The sequence below is a fragment of the Aulonocara stuartgranti genome, assembly GCF_965226115.1.
Source record: "Aulonocara stuartgranti genome assembly, chromosome: 8".
Classification (NCBI taxonomy): domain Eukaryota; kingdom Metazoa; phylum Chordata; class Actinopteri; order Cichliformes; family Cichlidae; genus Aulonocara; species Aulonocara stuartgranti.
In genome coordinates, this window is record NC_138959.1 from 28,650,195 (window position 1) to 28,670,230 (window position 20,036).

Consider the following 20,036-nt stretch of genomic DNA (forward strand, 5'->3'; position numbering starts at 1 on the left):
AATGGGGTCTAAAAGACACGTTGATGGTTTGGAGGAAGTAATTATTGAAGTTAACTCAGAAAGATCAATTGGAGAAAAAGAGTCTAACTTAATATCAATGGTACTAAGAGTAGCTGTAGATAATATTACATCTGTGGGATGATTATTGGTAATTTTTTCTCTAATGATAAAAATTTTATTTGTGAAGAAGTTCATGAAGTCATTACTAGTTAACGTTAAAGGGATGGTTGGCTCAAAAGAGCTCTGACTTTTTGTCAGCCTGGCTACAGTGCTGAAGAGAAACCTGGGGTTGTTCTTATTTTCTTCAATCAGTGATGAATAGTAAGATGTTCTGGCTTTGCGGAGGGCTTTCTTATAAAGCAGCAAACTATTTCTCCAGGCTAAATGATGATCCTCTAGATTTGTGACACGCCATTTCCTCTCCAGATTACGAGTCATCTGCTTTAGGGTACGTGTTTCAGAATTATACCACGGAGTCAGGTACTTCTGATTTGAGGCCTTAGTTTTCACAGGAGCTACAGTATCCAGAGTCGTACGTAGTGAGGAGGTGAAATTATTAACAAGATAATCGACCTCTGTTGGGGTAGCGTTCAGATAGCTGCTTTGCTCTGTGTTGGTACAGGGCATTGGAGATGATAACAGTGGGTGGATTATATTCTTAAACTTAGTTACAGTGCTTTCAGAAAGACATCTACTTTGATAAAGTCTACTCTTCACCGCTGTGTAATCAATTATTGTAAAAGTAAATGTTATCAGGAAATGATCAGACAGGAGAGGGTTTTCAGGAAACACTGTTAAATGTTCAGGTTCGATGCCATATGTTAAAACAAGATCTAGAGTGTGATTAAAGTGGTGGGTGGGTTCTTTTACATTTTGAGAGAAACCAATTGAGTCTAATAACAGATTAAATGCCATGTTGAGGCTGTCATTTTTAGCATCTACATGGATGTTAAAATCACCCACAATAATTATTTTATCTGAGCTCAGAACTAAATCAGATAAAAACTCTGAGAAATCAGACAGAAACTCTGTGTAAGGCCCAGGTGGACGATAGATGATAACAAGTAAGACTGGTTTCTGAGTTTCACAGCTGGGGTGGACAATGTTAAGCATCAGGCTTTCAAATGAATTAAAAGTCTGTCTTGGTCTTTCATTAATTAATAGGCTGGTGTGAAAAATTGCTGCCACACCGCCCCCTCGGCCTGTGCTTCGAGATTTCTGGTAGTTAGAATGGCTCGGGGGTGTTGATTCATTTAAACTAACATAATCATCCTGCTGCAACCAGGTTTCTGTAAGGCAGAGTAAATCAATTTGTTGATCAATTATTAAGTCATGTACTAACAGAGACTTGGAGGAGAGAGACCTAATATTTAATAATCCACATTTCACTGTTTTACTCTTTGGTTCAGATGTGGATACTGTATTGTTCTTTCTTTGTGATTGTTTATGTTTAAGTTGTTTGTTGCTGGTTTTTAGTTTGTTTTTTGTCTTTTTGGAAGCTGACACAGTCTCTATGGAGATGGGTTTTTGGGGGGGTAGCAGGAGGAGAGAAGCTGCAGTATACCTTAAGATCTGCCAAGGGCCCTATTATTGCTTATTATTCTTAATATTGCCATTTTATTTAATTTTTTACAAAAACGAATCCCTTATTAGAGGGCTACAATATGCTCAAGAACTACAAAAATTTGGCAGAGGCATCAGGTCTGGTGAAAATGAACATATTTTATAACACTAACAAAGTCACCAACGATTGACTTAAATTTAGTTAATTTTATTTATATAGCTTCTCTCTAGGTGCTTTTTATTGTAAGGTAAAGACTGTACAATATTAGAATGAAGCCTCAAAGTCAAATGAAATCTTTACCCAGAAAGAAGAAACTGAAACTTACTGTGCAATGGGTGTGAACTGTCAAGGAAAATTGAACCAGCCAACCACTAACTGTGTGGTATACAGAGATGCTTGGTTCAGCTGTGGTTTGACAATCAGGCTGTTAACAATTTGATTGTTTCTGTTCTTTACAGATAAGTATCATAAAGGAAAGAACGATCAAATTAAATCATCACAGTTTTATCAAGGCAGCACGGTGGCACGGTGGTTAGCACTGTTGCCTCACAGCAAGAAGGTCCTGAGTTCAATTCCACCATCAGGCCGGGGTCTTTCTGTGTGGAGTTTGCATGTTCTCCCCGTGTTTGCGTGGGTTCTCTCCGGGTACTCCGGCTTCCTCCCACCGTCCAAAGACATGCAGCTTGTGGGGATAGGTTAATTGGATAATCCAAATTGCCACTAGGTGTGAATGTGAGTGTGAATGGTTGTCTGTCCCTGTGTGTTAGCCCTGCGACAGACTGGCGACCTGTCCAGGGTGTACCCCGCCTTTCGCCCTATGACAGCTGGGATAGGCTCCAGCGCCCCCCGCGACCCTGAAAAGGATAAGCGGAAGCGGATGGATGGATGGATGTTGTTGTAAGTCCATGTTAGTAACTGCAAGTTTTATGTGCAGGTTTTTTCCAAGAGATTTATAACTTTGAACATATTCTGCAATGTGAATTTTAATAAAAATAAAATCTCCTGAAATCACTCTTTAGTCTTAGATATATTCATTTGAAGGCAAGGCTCATAAAAGCATTTGACAAAATCAGCAGAAGTGGGACATCGTTATCCTGGAGCAGACTGACAATAACAGAGTCAATTCAATTTAATTTCTACAGCTACAAATCCCAACTGTTTTCTTGAGTTTTCCAACTAGGGTGGAAAAAGCTAAGCAAGCATCAGGCTTTCAAATGAATTAACCCTTTCATGCACGAATTATGACAAGCTAATTCAGGAATATTTTTCTTAAGTAGTTTTATTTATCTTTAGGCATGAAAAAAGATTTTTGAACTTCATTTCTTTTTTAAAATATGTACTTTTCAAACAATTTTTTACATGTCCACTTAGGTGGACAACATACGTTTTGACTGGGTGGCAGGTATAAAGTGTCACATCAGTGTCCAATGCAGTGGTTCATGTGCTCTTTCGGCTCCGAACCGGCTCTTCAGATTGTTTTGTTGCTTTAATTAATTTATTATTAGCAATAATATAAATTTATGCACAAAAGGAATTACTAATGTAGAAAGAAAGTGGTTTTAATTATATATATTTATATATAAATATATGCGGTGGCCCCTAGAGACAAAACACGTACAAACTCCAAAACACATTTCTAGCATGAACTGAACTTCCAAAACAGAGCTACCTAGATCACTTAAATTACACAATTGAAAGCATGAAAGCATATGTGTATTGTTTGTGTATTTATACACAAGCATTCATATATAGTCAAATTTTTTTTAAAAAGTTCATTTACCTCTTACTACCACACACCAAATCCGGTCGTTGGTACTTGCTGGCTTGTGTAGCCACTAGGTAACAAAAGCTCCACACTGCCCCCTAGCATCCTGGAGCACTTCTGTTGTCTTTTGTACGTGTTTTGAGTTTTTATGTGCTTCTGAGTTTTTACGTGTTTTAGAGTTTGTACGTGTATTTACGTGCTTTGGAGTTTTTACGTGTTTTTACGTGTTTTGGAGTTTGTACGTGTATTTACGTGCTTTGGAGTTTTTACGTGTTTTTACGTGTTTTGGAGTTTGTACGTGCTTCAGGGTTCGTATGTGATTTGAAGTTCGTATGTGCTTTGTCTCTAGGGGCCACCATAAATATACGTTTATTTATTCACTCCACATGACATGTAATAAATAAATCATATAATACAAAAATCAACTATTCACATTTCAACTTTTAACTATTTAAATTTTCAGCTTTTTCCTTTTACAAATTTAAAGTGAACACAAAACACTGCAAACCACAACACAATTAAATATAAATTACAATATGAAAACAAAAAGAAGATGCACATTCTCTGTCATATGGGCCTGCATGAATACACTTTCTGAATCCTTTATCATCTGCAACTGAAAATAGTTGTGGATGATTACTATACCTTTCTAATGGGACGTTGTTGTCCCTGGCTCTCTTTCTCTCTCTCTCCCCCTCCTGCTCTGTTCCTGTGCTACTGAGTGTAACTACCGCCCCTCCCCCCTCTGCCCAGCGTAAAGCACAAGGCTCGCGTGCGGAGTGAAGCGGAAAAAAGTGCGAGAGAGAGAGAGAAAGAGAAAAAAAACCCACGGCTCGCGATAAGGAGCCGGCTCGCGTCGTTCACGTCAAAGACCCGGCTCTAAGAGCCATTTCGTTCACGACCGACCCATCACTAATACCATCAACACTGACACAAATACAAGAAAACAGCCTTTGAATAGCTGTCCACTGTAGTGACCAGTATGTGTGAAAGGGTTGAAAATCTGTCTTGGTCTTTGGTTGATTAGTTAGAATGACTCGGGGGTGTTGATTCATTTAAACTAACATAATCATCCTGCTGTAACCAGGTTTCTGTAAGGCAGAGTAAATCAACTTATTGATCAATTATTAACTCATGTACTAACAGAGACTTGGAAGAGAGAGGCCTAATGTTTAATAATCCACATTGTACTGTTTTACTCTTTGGCGCTGTTGAGGATGCTGTATTGTTCTTTCTTTGTAATTTTTTTTATGTTTAAGTCTCTTTTTTTGCTGGTTTTTAGTTTGTTTTTTGTCTGTTTGGAAGCTGACACAGTCTCTAAGGGGATGGGGTTTTAGGTGGATAACAGGAGAAGCTGAAGAGAGGCATGTAAGACTGCAACTCTGCTTCCTGGTTCCAACTCTGGATAGTCATGTTTTGGGGGTTTAATAAATCTGGCCAGATTTCTAGAAATGAGAGCTGCTCCATCCAAAGTGGGATGCATGTTGTATCTCCTAACAAGACCAGGTTTCCTCCGCAAAGCTTCCCACTTAACTATAAAGTTAAGTAAACCCCACCTAAACACCTTTCTCTATGTGATTATAGCAGCTACCCCAAGATTCAAACCTCAGCACCATCCACTGACAACAGACAAATTACCCTGCATGTTCACTCATTATAGTAACTCCAAAGTTAACTGATGAGTACAAAAGTACAAAGGCCGAAGTATCACATGATGTAGTGTCAGTGAAAGCTTTTGTGAAAGCTGTTTTTTTTCTTTTAAATAAAGGTAAAGAAATAACGTCAAAGGGATTAATGATCATTATATAACTTTGTCACTATATAGAGCATAAACGGTAACTCAGTTTGGTGTTTAGGAAAGCTGCTGATCTCAGACCTGCACAGCTTCAGCTGCATGAAGAGAACATTATAATTTCATACGACATCATTAAATAAAATCTGACGAACGGTTAAATATCCTCAAATTTATGTTGAACTAAAACATTTTAATGTGGAATCTTTCACATTATTTTTTTTGCCTATATTGTGTTATTTACCATAAAGTTATTTAGAGTCATTCATGCCAGAGTAGCCAGTAATGGCTAAGGGTAATGTGTATATTTTAAATACACAACTTTCCACAGGACTGAATGTGACATCATTATGCATAAAGTCAAGAGCCTATGTGTATTATCTAAAGATGATGTGAGTACTAACTCCAAATCACAACAACAGTCGCCTTGAGGTGACTTCAAACCAACAGATCTGTCCCTTCATTTGATAGGGTGACAGGGACATCAGCATGTCAACTCCCCCAAATTTTTCAAAACACAATATTCGAGTTACGGTTACTTTTTATTTTTGCATCGCCTACTTGAGTAGATGTTTGTCCAGTGATGGTGATGGTGTGAAAGCACTTAGGCAGCAGGCCATCAGCAACCAGCCCCTCAGGCTTTGCTGCTCCTCCTTCAGGCTCCAAGTATGGTAAACCAGCTGGACCAGGATCTCATCCCTCAAGGCTGGCAGGCTTTGGCCTTTCTCCACTATGTAGTTGCCTAAAATTTGCTCCTGCCAGCTGCTAATATCTACATCTCCTGTGAAATGCAAAATCTGTAAAGACACGATATGAAACAAAAAATTTAGTTAACGACAAAAGATCATATTTAATGTATTTAATGCCACATAGACTCTAATGAATTCAAAATACCAGTTTGTAAATCTCCAAAGCAGTTCTGGCATCTTCAGGTTCTTGAGCTGTAAGGGGTTTCTGAAGGGGATATCCCTGAGGCTGGCACCATGTATCCTGAGGGAGACACGAGTACAAACAATAAATGTAGCTAATGTTTTTTCAGTACATGCATGCACGAGTGGACTTCTTTGCATGGTAAATTTTTATAGAAGTGTGTCAAAAAAAATTTTTCTAATATTTGGCGATTACATCATAAAACTGGAGTTGTCCTGATTTATTTTATTATTTAAATACTTTTAACATGAGTATTTCTTTTTTTTTTTTTTTTAAAAGGTCCCATTGTCTAAATATCCACAAGGTGTTCTATGTTTTAATTAAAAGAATTAACTGCTTTTGTAAACAATGACTGCCACAGAAAGGATGTCTTTAACTAAATATCTAGATACCTTGGTCCTGATAGATTGCTTGTTGCCTCCAGAGCCCAAGTCAGATGAGAGGATTTAAGACTGAGGTGAGGTGATTAAATTATTGTAAGTCAATGTAATGCTTTCGGATGTGATGTTAGGGAGCTCATATTTTACTCACCTTTAATACAGACTTGGCATAGCGTGAGAATGGGTAGCTGTCAACATCAAGAGGCAGGTTGAGCTTATGTTCTGCTTTCACCTGTGGAGGTGAGACCTCTGTGACTCCTGATCCCTGCTTCTGCCCTGTGAGAAAGAGGCACAAGTGCATTCACAAGCTTCATTGGATGAATGGATCCACCAAAATTGTTAGTACTGTTTATGTTCATATTGTGACTTCTTCATATAGATTCTGTAGTTTGATTTTTTTATGACTATAACCTGCTGTGCTGTGGAGTCTGGCGGACAGCTCAGCAGGGATCTCTAACATCCTCACATCCTACAAGGAAAGCAAAATGTCAGAGAAACAGTTATTATAGAATGGAATTTACAAAGTACGTGGGTCGTCTTTTTATTTTCTCACCATCTCTTGAGAGACAGACTTTGCCCTTGTCACGGCTTTCACTTGGCTTCTGTCATGTAATTCCTGAAATCAGCACACAGAGACAATGTCAGTTAGTTGTTAATGTGACCATGAACAAAAATAATTTCAGAACATACACCCAGAGTCATACTAAACAATAGCTTTCTTCACCTTAAGCTTGTTTCTGAGTTATCCAAGCAAAACTTAATAGCACTTCATTGCACCCACAGGCACACGTTCTGTCAGACCTATTCTTGGATACATGTCTGGTTATATACTCACTCCACACCCTGAGGGCTGTTGCTCCTCCTTGTACCAAAGGCCACACAGAGTCCAGTAAGTTCAACTTTTATCAGGAAGTTTACAGCTTAGTAGTCACTGTAACAGTATTGGTCCGAGAGGGTTCGTTTATGACATAAGCCAACCCATATCTCTGACTTTTCCAGTGTTTATAGATATGTTTGTACATTTTTATTTCACATCCCAACTGTTTATCCTGCTCTCCATCTAGCTTGAGACAACGGAATGCCTACTAATAAAATTAGGTGCGGTAATAGCCCATGGGTGTGGATATATATCAACTTGCAAACATGCTTTTTGTGTATATATGTGTATATATATACATGTATATATATATGATGTATAACAGTTTACTGTGCCATTCGACCGTTAACGAACCTTAAACTGTTGTTGAAGAAGATGATACATATTAAACAAATACTTGCAATCAGGCTAATAAAACAATTTATTACATTGTTTATTACATTTATTAAATCTTATAATCGGGGCTGGATCACTGATGGTTGTTTAACTGCTGTATCAGTGTGCATCTTGTCATACCCAGTACGACCAATACTCATATAGTGCCTTTCTAATCTCATTCAGATTTAACAATAATTTCAGACTAGACATACAGTATATTTTTCATACCCTACTGATAAATATAAATTCACATCTTTCTGATGCATTACTTTAATGAAAATGTTGATCTTTTGTCTTTACCTGACAGAAAACAGCATTAGCATTATTTAGCATCGGAACAGTGACTTAACAAGTGAGCACAATCCAGCTATTTGACGAGGTAACTGAGAGCCTTTGATGAATGAAAAATATATGATAAAAAGATTTATATCACAGAATGTTAAACTACAGTTTAATGGTACCAGGGGCCTTAGGGATCTTAAGCATAAAAAAAAAGTACATGTATGATTGGATGTGATTGGGTGAATGACGCATGTCATATAAAGCACTTTGAGCGTTCAGGTAGAGTTGAAAAGTGCTAAATAAGAACCAACCCATTTACCATCAGGGATGTCAAACTCAAATACCGCCCACTTTGATCTTAACTTAACTCATTATTTAATCACGGAGATATTTTAATATAAGTTAAAGAAGTGTACGTTTAACAATATGGCTCAGCATGTTAAAAGTGAGAAGAGTAAAAGAATAAAGACAAAGAATAATAACTTACAGTGAAAAAACGTTTTCAGATTAGTGTATCTATATGTACATATATACATATATCATGACAATAACCAAGCTTGAATTACTGGGAGCTCATCGCCTAATCCTGACAGCTCCACTGTTCATAGTCCAAAGCTCATAAAACACAAAGCAGCATGAGAGCAATATGACAGAAACAAAGACCAAAAAGAGGAAAAATATCAGCTTACTGCTATTCCAGGCAAGAAACAAAAGATGATCCACAGAAAGCAACAGCTGAGAGAGGCGTCTCAGCTGTTACGATAACAAGTAAACTGCCTGTATCAGATTTCCAAATTTTCCTGGTGTAAACTATGCCTTGAGGAAACAAAAATGCCAGTTACATTTGGCATCTGATCTAACTTACATGGTTAAAGAGAAAAACAGCCTACCTGTTAGAGATACGAAGCATGAAGTCTAAGAGACACGCTTCAAAGGCGGAAGGAGAGATGCAGTGCTGCTTCGAATTTCACTGAGAGGGTTTGAAGTCCAAGAACGGAGAGGGGCTGTAAGTGTAGGTGTGGTTGTGTACACGTGACAAGGCTATCACAAGATAAGAAAGCTAGTTAAAGGGAAGGAAAGAGACTGCTTTTTATGAGGAAAATATTGATAAGCTGAAATATATAAGCCAATGAGAAAATCCAATACAACCTTGTAAAGGCAGGTATTGTAAGCCATAGAGTTAACTATAAACCTTCCTTTTTTCAGAAATCCCCTATAATAATGTATCTAAAATTAAATACATGTATGGCATAATATAGGAAAACAAACATACACATTGACCATACATGGGATATAATATAGTCCATAAATGATTGAAAAATGACTTTGCCAGTAAACTGTTCCAGTATGCAGAATCGTGGTTGCGTCATGCCTCATTCCTGCCACAGTGGTGCTGAAACCCAGGAGGCAGCATGAGGCTAGAGCAGGGAGATATGACCAAAAATATTTATCACGATATACATTTGAAAATTTGCGATAACGATATAACCGACGATATAATTGACACTAGACAAAACACTTTACAACTCCACAACTTTATTAGTGCAAAAAAAACAAAAAACCCATCAATGTATTTTCACAAAATACATTGAATCCACAAAACTTAAAAAACTTAAAAAGAGGTTATACACACACAATACGGTAACATTATGTTGAAGCACAGTACGTATCACTCCGCGAGGCTCCGCCTACGATAGCCGTAATGCTCCGACAATCCATCAAGCGGTGCAGCTTCGTAGCTTAGCAAAGTCGTACTAAAACATTTGACAGATTTTCGAGCGCCGTGCACATAAAATCGTTTCGAGGTCAGTAAACACAACCAGAATTCATACATAAGGCGCACGGGATTATAAGGGGCTCTGTCGATTTTCAGAAAAATCAAAGGATTGATTTTAAGTGTGCCGTATTTTCTAAAAAAACACGGTAATAACGACGGCCCGCTAGCACGCTCTACCAAAAATAGTGCTTTGTTGTGTATCTGACGGACGAAAGCTAAACCAGTTCCACACCACTGAAGTTGCAGCATTTTTACAAACCAGTTCTGGTTCATCTGTTTCATTCAACAATCCGCTTTCACCCTTCTCATTCTCCGTCGCCGCCATGCTTTTTCCGCCATGTGTGTATGAAAACAAAGGCACTGCGCATGTGCGTTTAACCCATATTCTATCGCGATATTTCATTTTCTTATCATTGCCCAACATTATACCGGTATTACCGTGAACGGTATATGGCCCAGCCCTACATGAGGCGACCACAATTCTGCATACTGGAACATTTTACTTCATTAACCGGTTGCTGCTCACACACTTCTACAGCTGCAGTTCCCTAGCTGCCATCCACACGTAGCCACAACAACAACAACACAACACCCTACACCGCTTTTAAGCTGGCAAGGCGTGATTGCGATGCCGTCTAGATGCATCCGCCTTCTCTGCTACGGCACCGCTGACCACACCCGGCCACATTGTTCTTATAGGTTAGTCCAGCCTGTGGTGGATAGGCATAGCTTTGGGTCATGTGGTGTTGGTAGTGATTATTATATCACCTGTGAGCTTATGGAGGGAGTTTTTTTGAGTGGGTGGGTGATGGGGGAAGTTGACTTTTGCTGACCACTCAAATCTTGAATGTTGTGATCACTGATGTTCGGGTGGATTTTTAAAGATTTTGATAACAAATAAAAGAGACTTAAACTGAAACTTGGATTTATGTTTGAACAGCGGGTGTGTCAAAATTAGTCCCCTATTCAGCTGTTCAGTGACTCAAAGGTTTGACAGTCGCCAGTATTTGTCAGCAAAAACGCCAGCGACAGAGCCTCCCGCACAGTGGCGGTCCTAGCCTGTTTGGTGCACTGGGCTGATTCTGATTGTTTCAGGATGCAGATGTGCCATTATCCAATGACACATCTGCTTACCTGTATCTTTTGCTCGTTTCTCCTCCTCTTCTTTTCTCTTTTTTCTAAACTGAGCACCTGATGGCTTTGAACTTTTCTAATCCATCTTCCATACAGGCAGGTTTTAATTTTGCACTCCAGCATGAACACCCATCCCCCAACCCGAGGATCACCACAACATAACCTAATAGACCTACACCTCAGTTCACAGATTCACTTTGTTTATTTCTGGGATTTCACACAACCCAGGATTCAAATCGTGAATACATAATGGGCTTGGACTGACAACATTATGAATGAAATGTGCTCTATTTGGAATCAGGTTTGGTTAAACTGGCAGCAAGGAATTTGCATTTGCACTGTTAAATTTTTATATAACTTTAATGCACATAAAAAACAGCTGCTTGTTGAAGTGAAAATACATTGATGTTTTTTTGTTTTTGTTTTGCACAAATAAAGTTGTGGAGTTGTAAAGTATTTTGTCTGGTGTCAATTATATCGTCAGTTATATCGTTATCGCAAATTTTCAAATGTATATCGTGATAAATATTTTTGGTCATATCGCCCTGCTCTAATCACAAGCTGCATCTGTTGTTGGAAAACCTGAAAATTATAAAAGATTAATTGTTCTCACCGAGAAAGTTCTTGCAAACAAAATTGAAACTATCCAAACAGATCGGAAAAAGCATGTAAACAAAATGAAAAGGGTCATTATGTCTTTTAAAGAGCTAATGAAATAAATTTATAAATTATTCACAAGTTGAATCGTTTAATTTAACTATGAGTTAAGAGACCTGTTTAAGGATGGTAGGCATTGCATAAATCTCTTCTTTCATTAATCTCATTTGATTAGAAAGATAATTAAAATACATGGTTCTTAAGCATTGCTAAATACAATAAAGGGTTTATGGAGGGTGTTAAAATATGTCTGTCTGAAACTGACAAACGTTCAGGCAGGCCGTCACCTGACAGGGTACAGTCACAGGAAACACCCCTAGGAGAAGTGAGGGTTCAAGAGCACTTTGGAAAAGAACCTCAACTGTCTCTTAATCTCCAGCATGATGTCTATGATGATGTGTTGCCATCTGATAGTGTGTCAAACCAAAGCAGTAGGTTGAGCTCAAAAATATCATCTACTTCATCTGCATGTCTCAGAGCAGAAGCTAAAATGGCTGCCTTGTTACAGCCAGCATATGCTCAAAGAAAAACATTTTCTTGAAGAACAGGAGGAACAATTGAGGAGAAAGATGGAACAAGGTTTCCAAACAGCTTGAAGCAGATAATAGCTGCAATTGTTGCAAAAGTGAATGTGCTGAGAACTGGATCCACTGTGGAGAGCACTGGTTCATGGAAATCCAGTGGAATAGAATCATATTAAAAAAAAAAAAAAGAGTAACAGGCTTGAAATCAGTGCAGACACAGAGACTTTTGTTCCAGAGATGCTTATCTGAATAAAGTTCACTCATGGCCACTGATTAGATGAGAAGACAGAAAGGCTTTTCAGATGTATTGTTTGCTTATACATAGATGCTGCAATGCAATGGAAGAGGTTACGCTTGCCAATATGCTTGCTGTGATTATAAAACTGCCATGTAAATTAAAAGACAAATGGTGAACAGTAGCATGTGACATCCAGGAGAGGCAACATCACAGAGCTGCATTCACTGACATGGCTTCCTTCCTTGAGCGTCATGTTAAAATTGCTACAGATCCTGTCTTTGGAAATCTATGTGATGCTCCATCAACACATCTAACAGCCAAGGGCAGTGATGGAGGGAGACGTTCTCCACATCCAAGGGCTAAAGGAAGTAGCTTTGGCACAACTTTTTCTGAGAGAAAGAATCAAAAAGGGGCTCAAGATTGTCACAGTGCTGTGATGGCTTGTCTGTTCTGCAAAGGTGGACACACACTCTCCCTGATAAGAAACCTCATAAGGAGAAGATTTCGTTTCTTAAAAAGAATAGCATCTATTTGGAGTTGTATTGGACACACCACCCAAGAATGCAGAAAATGAATTTTGTGTAAAATCTGTGATTTCAGACATGTAAGTATGCTCCATATCCACCAAAAGGAGAAGAAAGAGGTCAAACTTCACAATGAGGCAGATCCTGTTACAATCCAGACTAATGGTCTTACTGGTTCCGGTGAACAAGACTGCAAGCTTGTAGAAACATATACCTTTCTGGACCTTTTGATCGGCATGAATATGCCCAGAGCCATAGAACCTTTAAAGGTCATCCAGAGTGTAGGTGATGGACCTTCCGCCATTAAGACCATGCTCGTTTGGACAGTGAATGGGCCACTTAGTCAAGAATGCTGTGAATTGGCCAGGATGGCTGTCAACAGTTACAGCCAACAGAGTTTTTGCTGTTACACTGGACAAGCTATGGAAACAGCAGTTCAAGATGGACTTCCCTCAGAGCAGTCTTGATGAGCAGATTGGGCTATCCAAGGAAGACTCAAAGTTCTTGGACTAATCAAATATGCCATTTGATTAGTCCAAGAACTTTGCGTGCTGACAAGGTTCAGAAAAGAGCCTGTTGTTTTGATGTCTGACATCAAAGTTGTTTCACCATGTATGTGCCAGAGGAAGATGCTGACCTATTGAGATTTACACTGATGGCTGTCATATACTGGGTTGCCTGTGTTGAGGGGGTGGGCATTGCGGCTTTATGCCACCCTGACATGCTTTGCGGCAGGGCTGTCTATGTGCTGTTCTACTCCTAGCTACCGCACCCGTTGTTGTGCTGTAATAACCCATGCTGGATATACGTTCAATAAAGCAGCATCATAAGAAAGCTACCGAGTGGTCATTCTACAATGGTGTCAGAACTCACCCGGACCATCGCCGGAATAACGTCATAAGGGAGGAAACAACGAATGGCTAAGTTTAATCCCCCGACAAGCTTCCCCTTCGATAAGCCAACGGAATGGCCCGACTGGAAACAGTGTTTCGAGCGCTACAGGATCGCAACGAAACTCCACAAAGACGAAGGACAAGTACAGGTGAGCTGTCTAATCTACGCGATGGGCAATGAAACAGAGAACATTTACAAGTCACTCACCTTCGCCGCTGATGAAAGTCGTGACGTGTAATGAGGAAGTTCGACGAGTATTTTTTCTCGCAGAGGAACATTATACATGAGAGAGCATGTTTTCACCAGCGTGTCCAGCGGCCAGGCGAAACGGCGGAGAGTTTTATCCGAGCCCTGTATGACCTCTCAGGGCACTGTGAGTTTGGTGCATGTAAAGAGGAAGATATCCGCGACCGTATTGTGGTCGGGATACTAGACAAGGACCTCTCCCGCAGGCTACAGCTGATGAAGGACCTCATGTTGGCGCAAACAACCCAGACAGTCAGAGGAGGTCGCAGCGCAGGTCAGCTTGCAGGGAGATGCGGGAGGCTCAGTACAGGAGGTACGGGATAAACGGAAAATCATGGACTGGAAATCACAACAACAACAGCGAGGCAGGCTACCCACGGAAAAATAATTGGTCGGGGCGTGACAAGAAATGCGGTAAGTGTGGAAAGACACAGCATGCCAGGGACAAAAGGTGCCCAGCAGCAAAATCTGTTTGCCATGGCTGCCGAAAAATGGGACACTGGGCCAGGGTGTGTCGTAACACCAGATCAGTGAATGAGGTTACTGAGACAGAGAAAAGCAAGCAGGCCTCATACTTTCTAGGCTCAGTGTGTAATGCAAAAGGAAATAGTGAAGCATGGACTGTGCAGTTACGGCTAGACTCTGCCCCAATAGAATTTAAGATCGACACAGGAGCAGATGTCACTATCATAAATGAAGACACGTTCCACACACTTGCTCATAAGAGAACACTAGAGCCTTCTAATCTCCCTCTAGATAGCCCCGGAGGAGAGATGTTATGTCTCGGCTACTTCAAGGCCACAATAAGCTATAAAGGCAAAGACTACCTATCCAAGGTGTATGTGGTTCGTGGACGCAGAGTTAACAACCTTCTCAGCCGCTCCTTGTCAGTGCAGATTAACCTGGTGGGAAGAATTGATGAAGCAATGCTCATTGCTACCAGGAACCAACCACTTTATGGTGAACACGGAACACTAAAAAATGAGCCAGTCAAAATTCAGTAAAGGGACAATGCTGTGCCATTGGTGGTCCATACAGCATGCCGTGTGCCTTTCCCCATGCTGCAGAAAGTGAAGGAGGAACTACAAAGAATGGAGAATCATGGTGTCATTGAGAGGGTGACCCAACCTACCGAATGGTGTGCCCCAATGGTGCCTGTCTTGAAGAAGAACACTGTCAAAGCTGAATAAGTCTGTCAAAAGAGAGCGCTATATCTTGCCAGTGGATTTTGGCAGATCCCGTTGCACCACGAGAGCTGCAAACTAACGACATTCATCGCGCCGCAGGTATTGTTTTAAGAGGCTGCCCTTTGGAATAACAAGTGCACCAGAGATCTTTCAGCAAAAGATGTTGTTGACCTTAGAAGGGCTCGAGGGTGTGGAGGGGCTTGAGGGTGTGGAGGTCTTTATGGTTGACATCCCGGTCTATGGGGCCACCATAGAACAACACGACAACCGACTTGAGAAGGTGCTGCGAGTGTGTGGGCCTGCGAGAAGTTTGATAAGTATTTATGTGGCTTAGATCGCTTCAGGCTTGAGACTGACCATAGACCTTTGGTGCCCCTGGTCAACAGCCAGGACCTTGACAATGTTCCATTGAGGTGTCAACGCCTCCTGATGCGGCTCATGAGGTACAAGCCAGAGGCCATCTATGTTCCTGGCAAAACGCTTGTCATCGCCGATACGTTGTCACGGGCTGAGGATGACACTAGCACTCACAGTGAAGTGGACTGCTACATAGCCACCGTGTTACAGGGCATTCCAGCATCCCCAAGCCGAATGGAAAGCATTAAAGCAGCTACTGCAACTGATGTTGAACTACAGACTGTCATCATGTACATACGCAGGGGTTGGCCTGCATATGGAGCTAGTGTGCCACTGAACATCAAAGCGTACATGAAAGTGAAGAACGAGCTATCAGAGGCTGACAGCCTGGTCATACGAGGCTGCAGGATTGTCATTCCAAAGTCACAGAGAACAGCCATTCTACAAAAACTACATGAAGGGCACCAAGGCCTCACCAAGTGCAGGGATAGGGCTAATTCATCTGTGTGGTGGCCGGGGCTCTCCACTGAGCTAAAGAATGCAGTGCTGCAGTGCCACACCTGTCTGGCGCAGAGGCCAACACGGACAAGGGAGCCGCTCATCTCCACACCTTTGCCGGATCGTCCATGGCAAAGGATAGCCCTGAATCTCTGTGAACACGACCGGAATAATTACCTTGTTGTGTCAGACTACTACTCACGTTTTCTGGAAATACTGCATCTACCATCCACAACCAGTGGCCAGGTTGTTCAGAAACTGAAGTCGACCTTTGCTAGGTTTGGGATCCCTGACGAGGTGGTGAGTGACAATGGCCCTCAGTTCTCCAGCTCTGAGTTCCAGGCCTTCGCGAGGGAGATAGATTTCGCCCACATAACATCTAATCCCCACCACCCACAGGGAAATGGTCACGCGGAGAGGGCAGTACAGACCGCAAAGAAAATCCTCCAGCATGATGACCCACTAATAGCACTAATGTGCTGTAGGTCTACTCCCTGTGCCACTACAGGCTTCAGCCCAGCGGAACTTGGGAGGAAGATCAGGACAACCCTGCCCACCTTGGAGAAGAATCTTCAACCTAAATGGCCCACCAAAAGAGAGGTTAAACGAAGGGACGCTAGTCAGAAGGCCGAGCAGGCGTTCTACTACGACCACCGCCATGGTACTAAGCCCCTACCGCCACTCCATCCACAACTTCAAAACACATACAAACCCCGAAGCATGTACAAACTCCAAAACACGTAAAAACTCCAAAACACGTAAAAACTCCGAAGCACGTACAAACCCCAAAGCACGTAAAAACTCCAAAACACGTACAAACTCCAAAACACGTACAAACTCCGAAGCACGTACAAACTCCAAAACACGTACAAAACACAAGAGAAGTGCTCCAGGATGCTAGGCGCAGTGTTGAGCTTTTGTTACCTAGTGGCTACACAAGCCAGGAAGTACCAACAACCCAATTTGGTGTGTGGTAGTAAGAGGTAAATGAACATTTTTTTTTAAATTATTTGAATATATATGAGTGGTTGTGTATAAATACACAAACAATACACATATGCTTTAGTAATTCCTTTTGTGCATAATTTTATATTGTTGTTAATAATAAATTAAAGCAACAAAACAACCTGAAGAGCCGGTTGGGAGCTGAAGTGAGCCGAGCCGAAAGAGCCGGTTCTCTAAAAAGAGCCGGAGATCCCATCACTACCATCTGTCCTTACTAAGCTGGACAAGGAGAAGGCTTGGGCAACACCTGCCATTGTCTCCAAGGAGAACGTCACTCTGAGGTCCTATCTCATTGCCACACCCCAAGGTGCAGTGCTGCAACGGAACCACCGCCATCTCCTCCTCGAACCATCTCCACGGGCTATGCCACAACCCCTTCCACCACCCACTGTGGACACTGAGGGGCTGCCATCCCAGTGCGCTGGTGTCTCCACTTCAGAGACCCCACCCTTGGCCCCTAGTCCGGCCCCAATGCTTGCACCCACTCACCAGTGTTGCCAACTCCTCAGTAAGGAAAATCGCTATTGGTTGTCCTAAAAGTCGCTAGAAGTCGCTAAATGACGTCATCGCCTAATTTGCATGATTGATCATGCTAATCTAATTGTAACCTATGTTGTTGGAGAGAGAAATAACATCGTGGAAGAGACATAAAGTGAGTAAAAAATGCATTTAGAGTTTATTTAGAACTACAAATTAAATTTCTTTTAGCAATTATTGTTTTTTTTAATGTCACAATTCCAACCCTGCTCCTTTACCCGGGCTTGGACCAGCAAGTGACCCGAAATAGGCACTCTGGTGGAGTTACTTTGTGTGTGTGTGTTTATAAGTAGTTTTAAACCTTGTGATCCACAAAACAGCATAAGAGTAAAAGAAGAACTGACTGCGTTACAGCACCCGCTGCTTGTTGAGAGTAAAAGCGATACGCGCTTTCACGTCTTTTTTTAGCGACTTTCTTTAGAAAAAAAGTCGCTAAGGGGTCTGAAAACTCGCTAAATATAGCGACAAAGTCGCTAAATTGGCAACACTGCCACTCACGCAGACGTCCCGGATCAGGTACGCACAAGGTGCGGCTGGGTACGCAGGCCAGTCAAGAGGCTGGATCTGTAGACACTGGGGTAATGGGAGGGAAGGAAGGACTGGGGAGTGGGAATGCTGTATTGTTGCTGTTTTGTACTTATGTTTTGAGCTGCAACCAATGCTGCTGTTACCTGGTTGAGTTAATTACCCTAAAGGTTTAACATGTTTAATAAGTCCTATTTTGTGGACACTGCCCTTCAGGCTGACAGCAATGTTCCCTCTAATTTTTAATGTGTCTGAGCGAACACACAAACTCCCTGAGCGATCCCTTGGGCCACTGTGACCGACATCAGACGTGTGCATTGTGGTCACGCCAGCATCTAATCCATCCAAGTTACATGGTTTATTAAAATAATCAAATTACAGCATTTACATTTATGTTAGACTACTTTTAATTCGTCGGGGGGTTCCCCGGAGGCATCTTCCTTGGGGGGCTCAACCCGGGGTAGCGGTCACGTCCGGTTGAGGGCTCTGTTGGCTCTCAGGTGACTGTTTCCTCGCGGCTGCGTGCAGCGGGGCTAGGGGAGGGTCTGTGCTGACGGACGCGGGTTACTGACCTGGCAACCTGGCTGCCCCTGGGTGGGTCCGGGATGGGCGTGAGGTTCTGGGGGCGCTCCGTCTCTGGGCTGGGGCCCGGGCCGGGCCTCGGGGGCTCGGGTCCTGGTTGGTGTGTTGCCGGGGTTGTGGGCGGGTGGGTGCATGGGGGCCCGGCCCTGGAGCAGGGTGCCGCCGGTGCATCGAGCCGCCTGGGGGGCTCTTCAACTGGTGGGGGGGATGGTCACATCTTGCAGGAGCTTTCTTCTCTCAGGAACTCTCTGCAGGAGGGGGAGATACAGGAGAGGTGGAGGAAGATCTCAGCCTGGGCGTATACCGTCTTATGTAGTCTGGAAGATGTGTGGTTGGTGGGGTGGGTGCAGTTTTCTCTGTGGTGGGGTTGGGTGGACTGTCCAGGGCTCTGTGGAGCCGGGGGGCGCTACTGCACTGGGCCCCGGTCTGATGGGCCTGGGCCCCCCTTCCCTGGCGGGTCGCGGAGGGTGGGAGTGCCTACTGGGGTCAGCGGGGGAGCTGGCCCCAGGGAGGGGTTACCTGCCCCTCCCTTCCTTCCCTCCCCATCTCCAGCTGCCTCCCTCTTCCCGCTCCTCCACAACCACCCACACATGCAGGGCCTTGGAGTAGGGGTATGTCACCAGGGTGCAGAGGAGGCTACCCCCCCCCCCCCCCCGTCCCCTTCTGGCTGCCTCTGCCTCAATTTTATCCCACAACTTAGACATTCACATTATTCACACTCTCATTACACATACATATAGGATCTTGGGGGTGGGCACAATCACGGAGTCCAAATCACCATCAGGGTGTATACCTCACCCCTGACGTCGTTGCCCACCTCTCAATTTTAAATACACTTAGTCATTGAGGGTTAGCAGGAGGGACTATGCGCTTACCTGCTGCTCCTTGGCAGGTAGCTCCATGCCCTCCTGGGTTTTAATTGCACCTTAGAACACATATGCATCAACACTACAATGAGCGGGTGGAGGGAGGTTTGGAGTCTTCTCCCACCCCCATTCTCTGCGGCCTGCTGGAGCGGGAGGGCTAGTAGGAGGAGTTGGCCGTCCGACTGCGGTCTGGGGTGTGGGGCCTCCCTGCTGCTGCGGAGTCGGGGTGGTCTGCCTCTCCCCACCGCAGGGAAAAGGGTAACACCACCTGGGTCTGGGTGCAATTCCCCCCTCCAGGGGCAAGGGTACCTAGACCCGGTTTGTAGAGTACGCTTGGGGAGTGTGATTGTGTGTACAGCGTCTCTTTATGTCTGTCTCCACGTTGGTTGAGTGTGGAGTGAGTGCATATGAGAGCATGAGGGTGGGAATGGATGTTTGTGTCTGTGTGTGCCTGTATGTCTGTGTCTATATGTCAGGTTGGGTATCAGACGCCACCTCTCTGGGGACACCTCAGGCC

At 42.8% G+C, this 20,036-nt stretch overlaps 1 protein-coding gene across 6 annotated transcripts in view; it reads right to left on the minus strand.

Annotated features, from left to right (window-relative positions):
* Positions 1-20,036, minus strand: part of myo15b (myosin XVB) — a 126,915-nt gene that overhangs the window by 34,172 nt on the left and 72,707 nt on the right. For all 6 annotated transcript variants that reach the window (XM_082543878.1, XM_082543877.1, XM_082543880.1 and 3 more), the window contains 5 exons: positions 6,985-7,047; positions 6,843-6,900; positions 6,583-6,707; positions 6,016-6,111; positions 5,683-5,918 (listed from right to left, as the gene is read on the minus strand). In XM_082543878.1, coding sequence (XP_082400004.1) covers positions 5,683-5,918; positions 6,016-6,111; positions 6,583-6,707; positions 6,843-6,900; positions 6,985-7,047 — 578 coding nt within the window. The remainder of the gene's footprint in view (positions 1-5,682; positions 5,919-6,015; positions 6,112-6,582; positions 6,708-6,842; positions 6,901-6,984; positions 7,048-20,036) is intronic.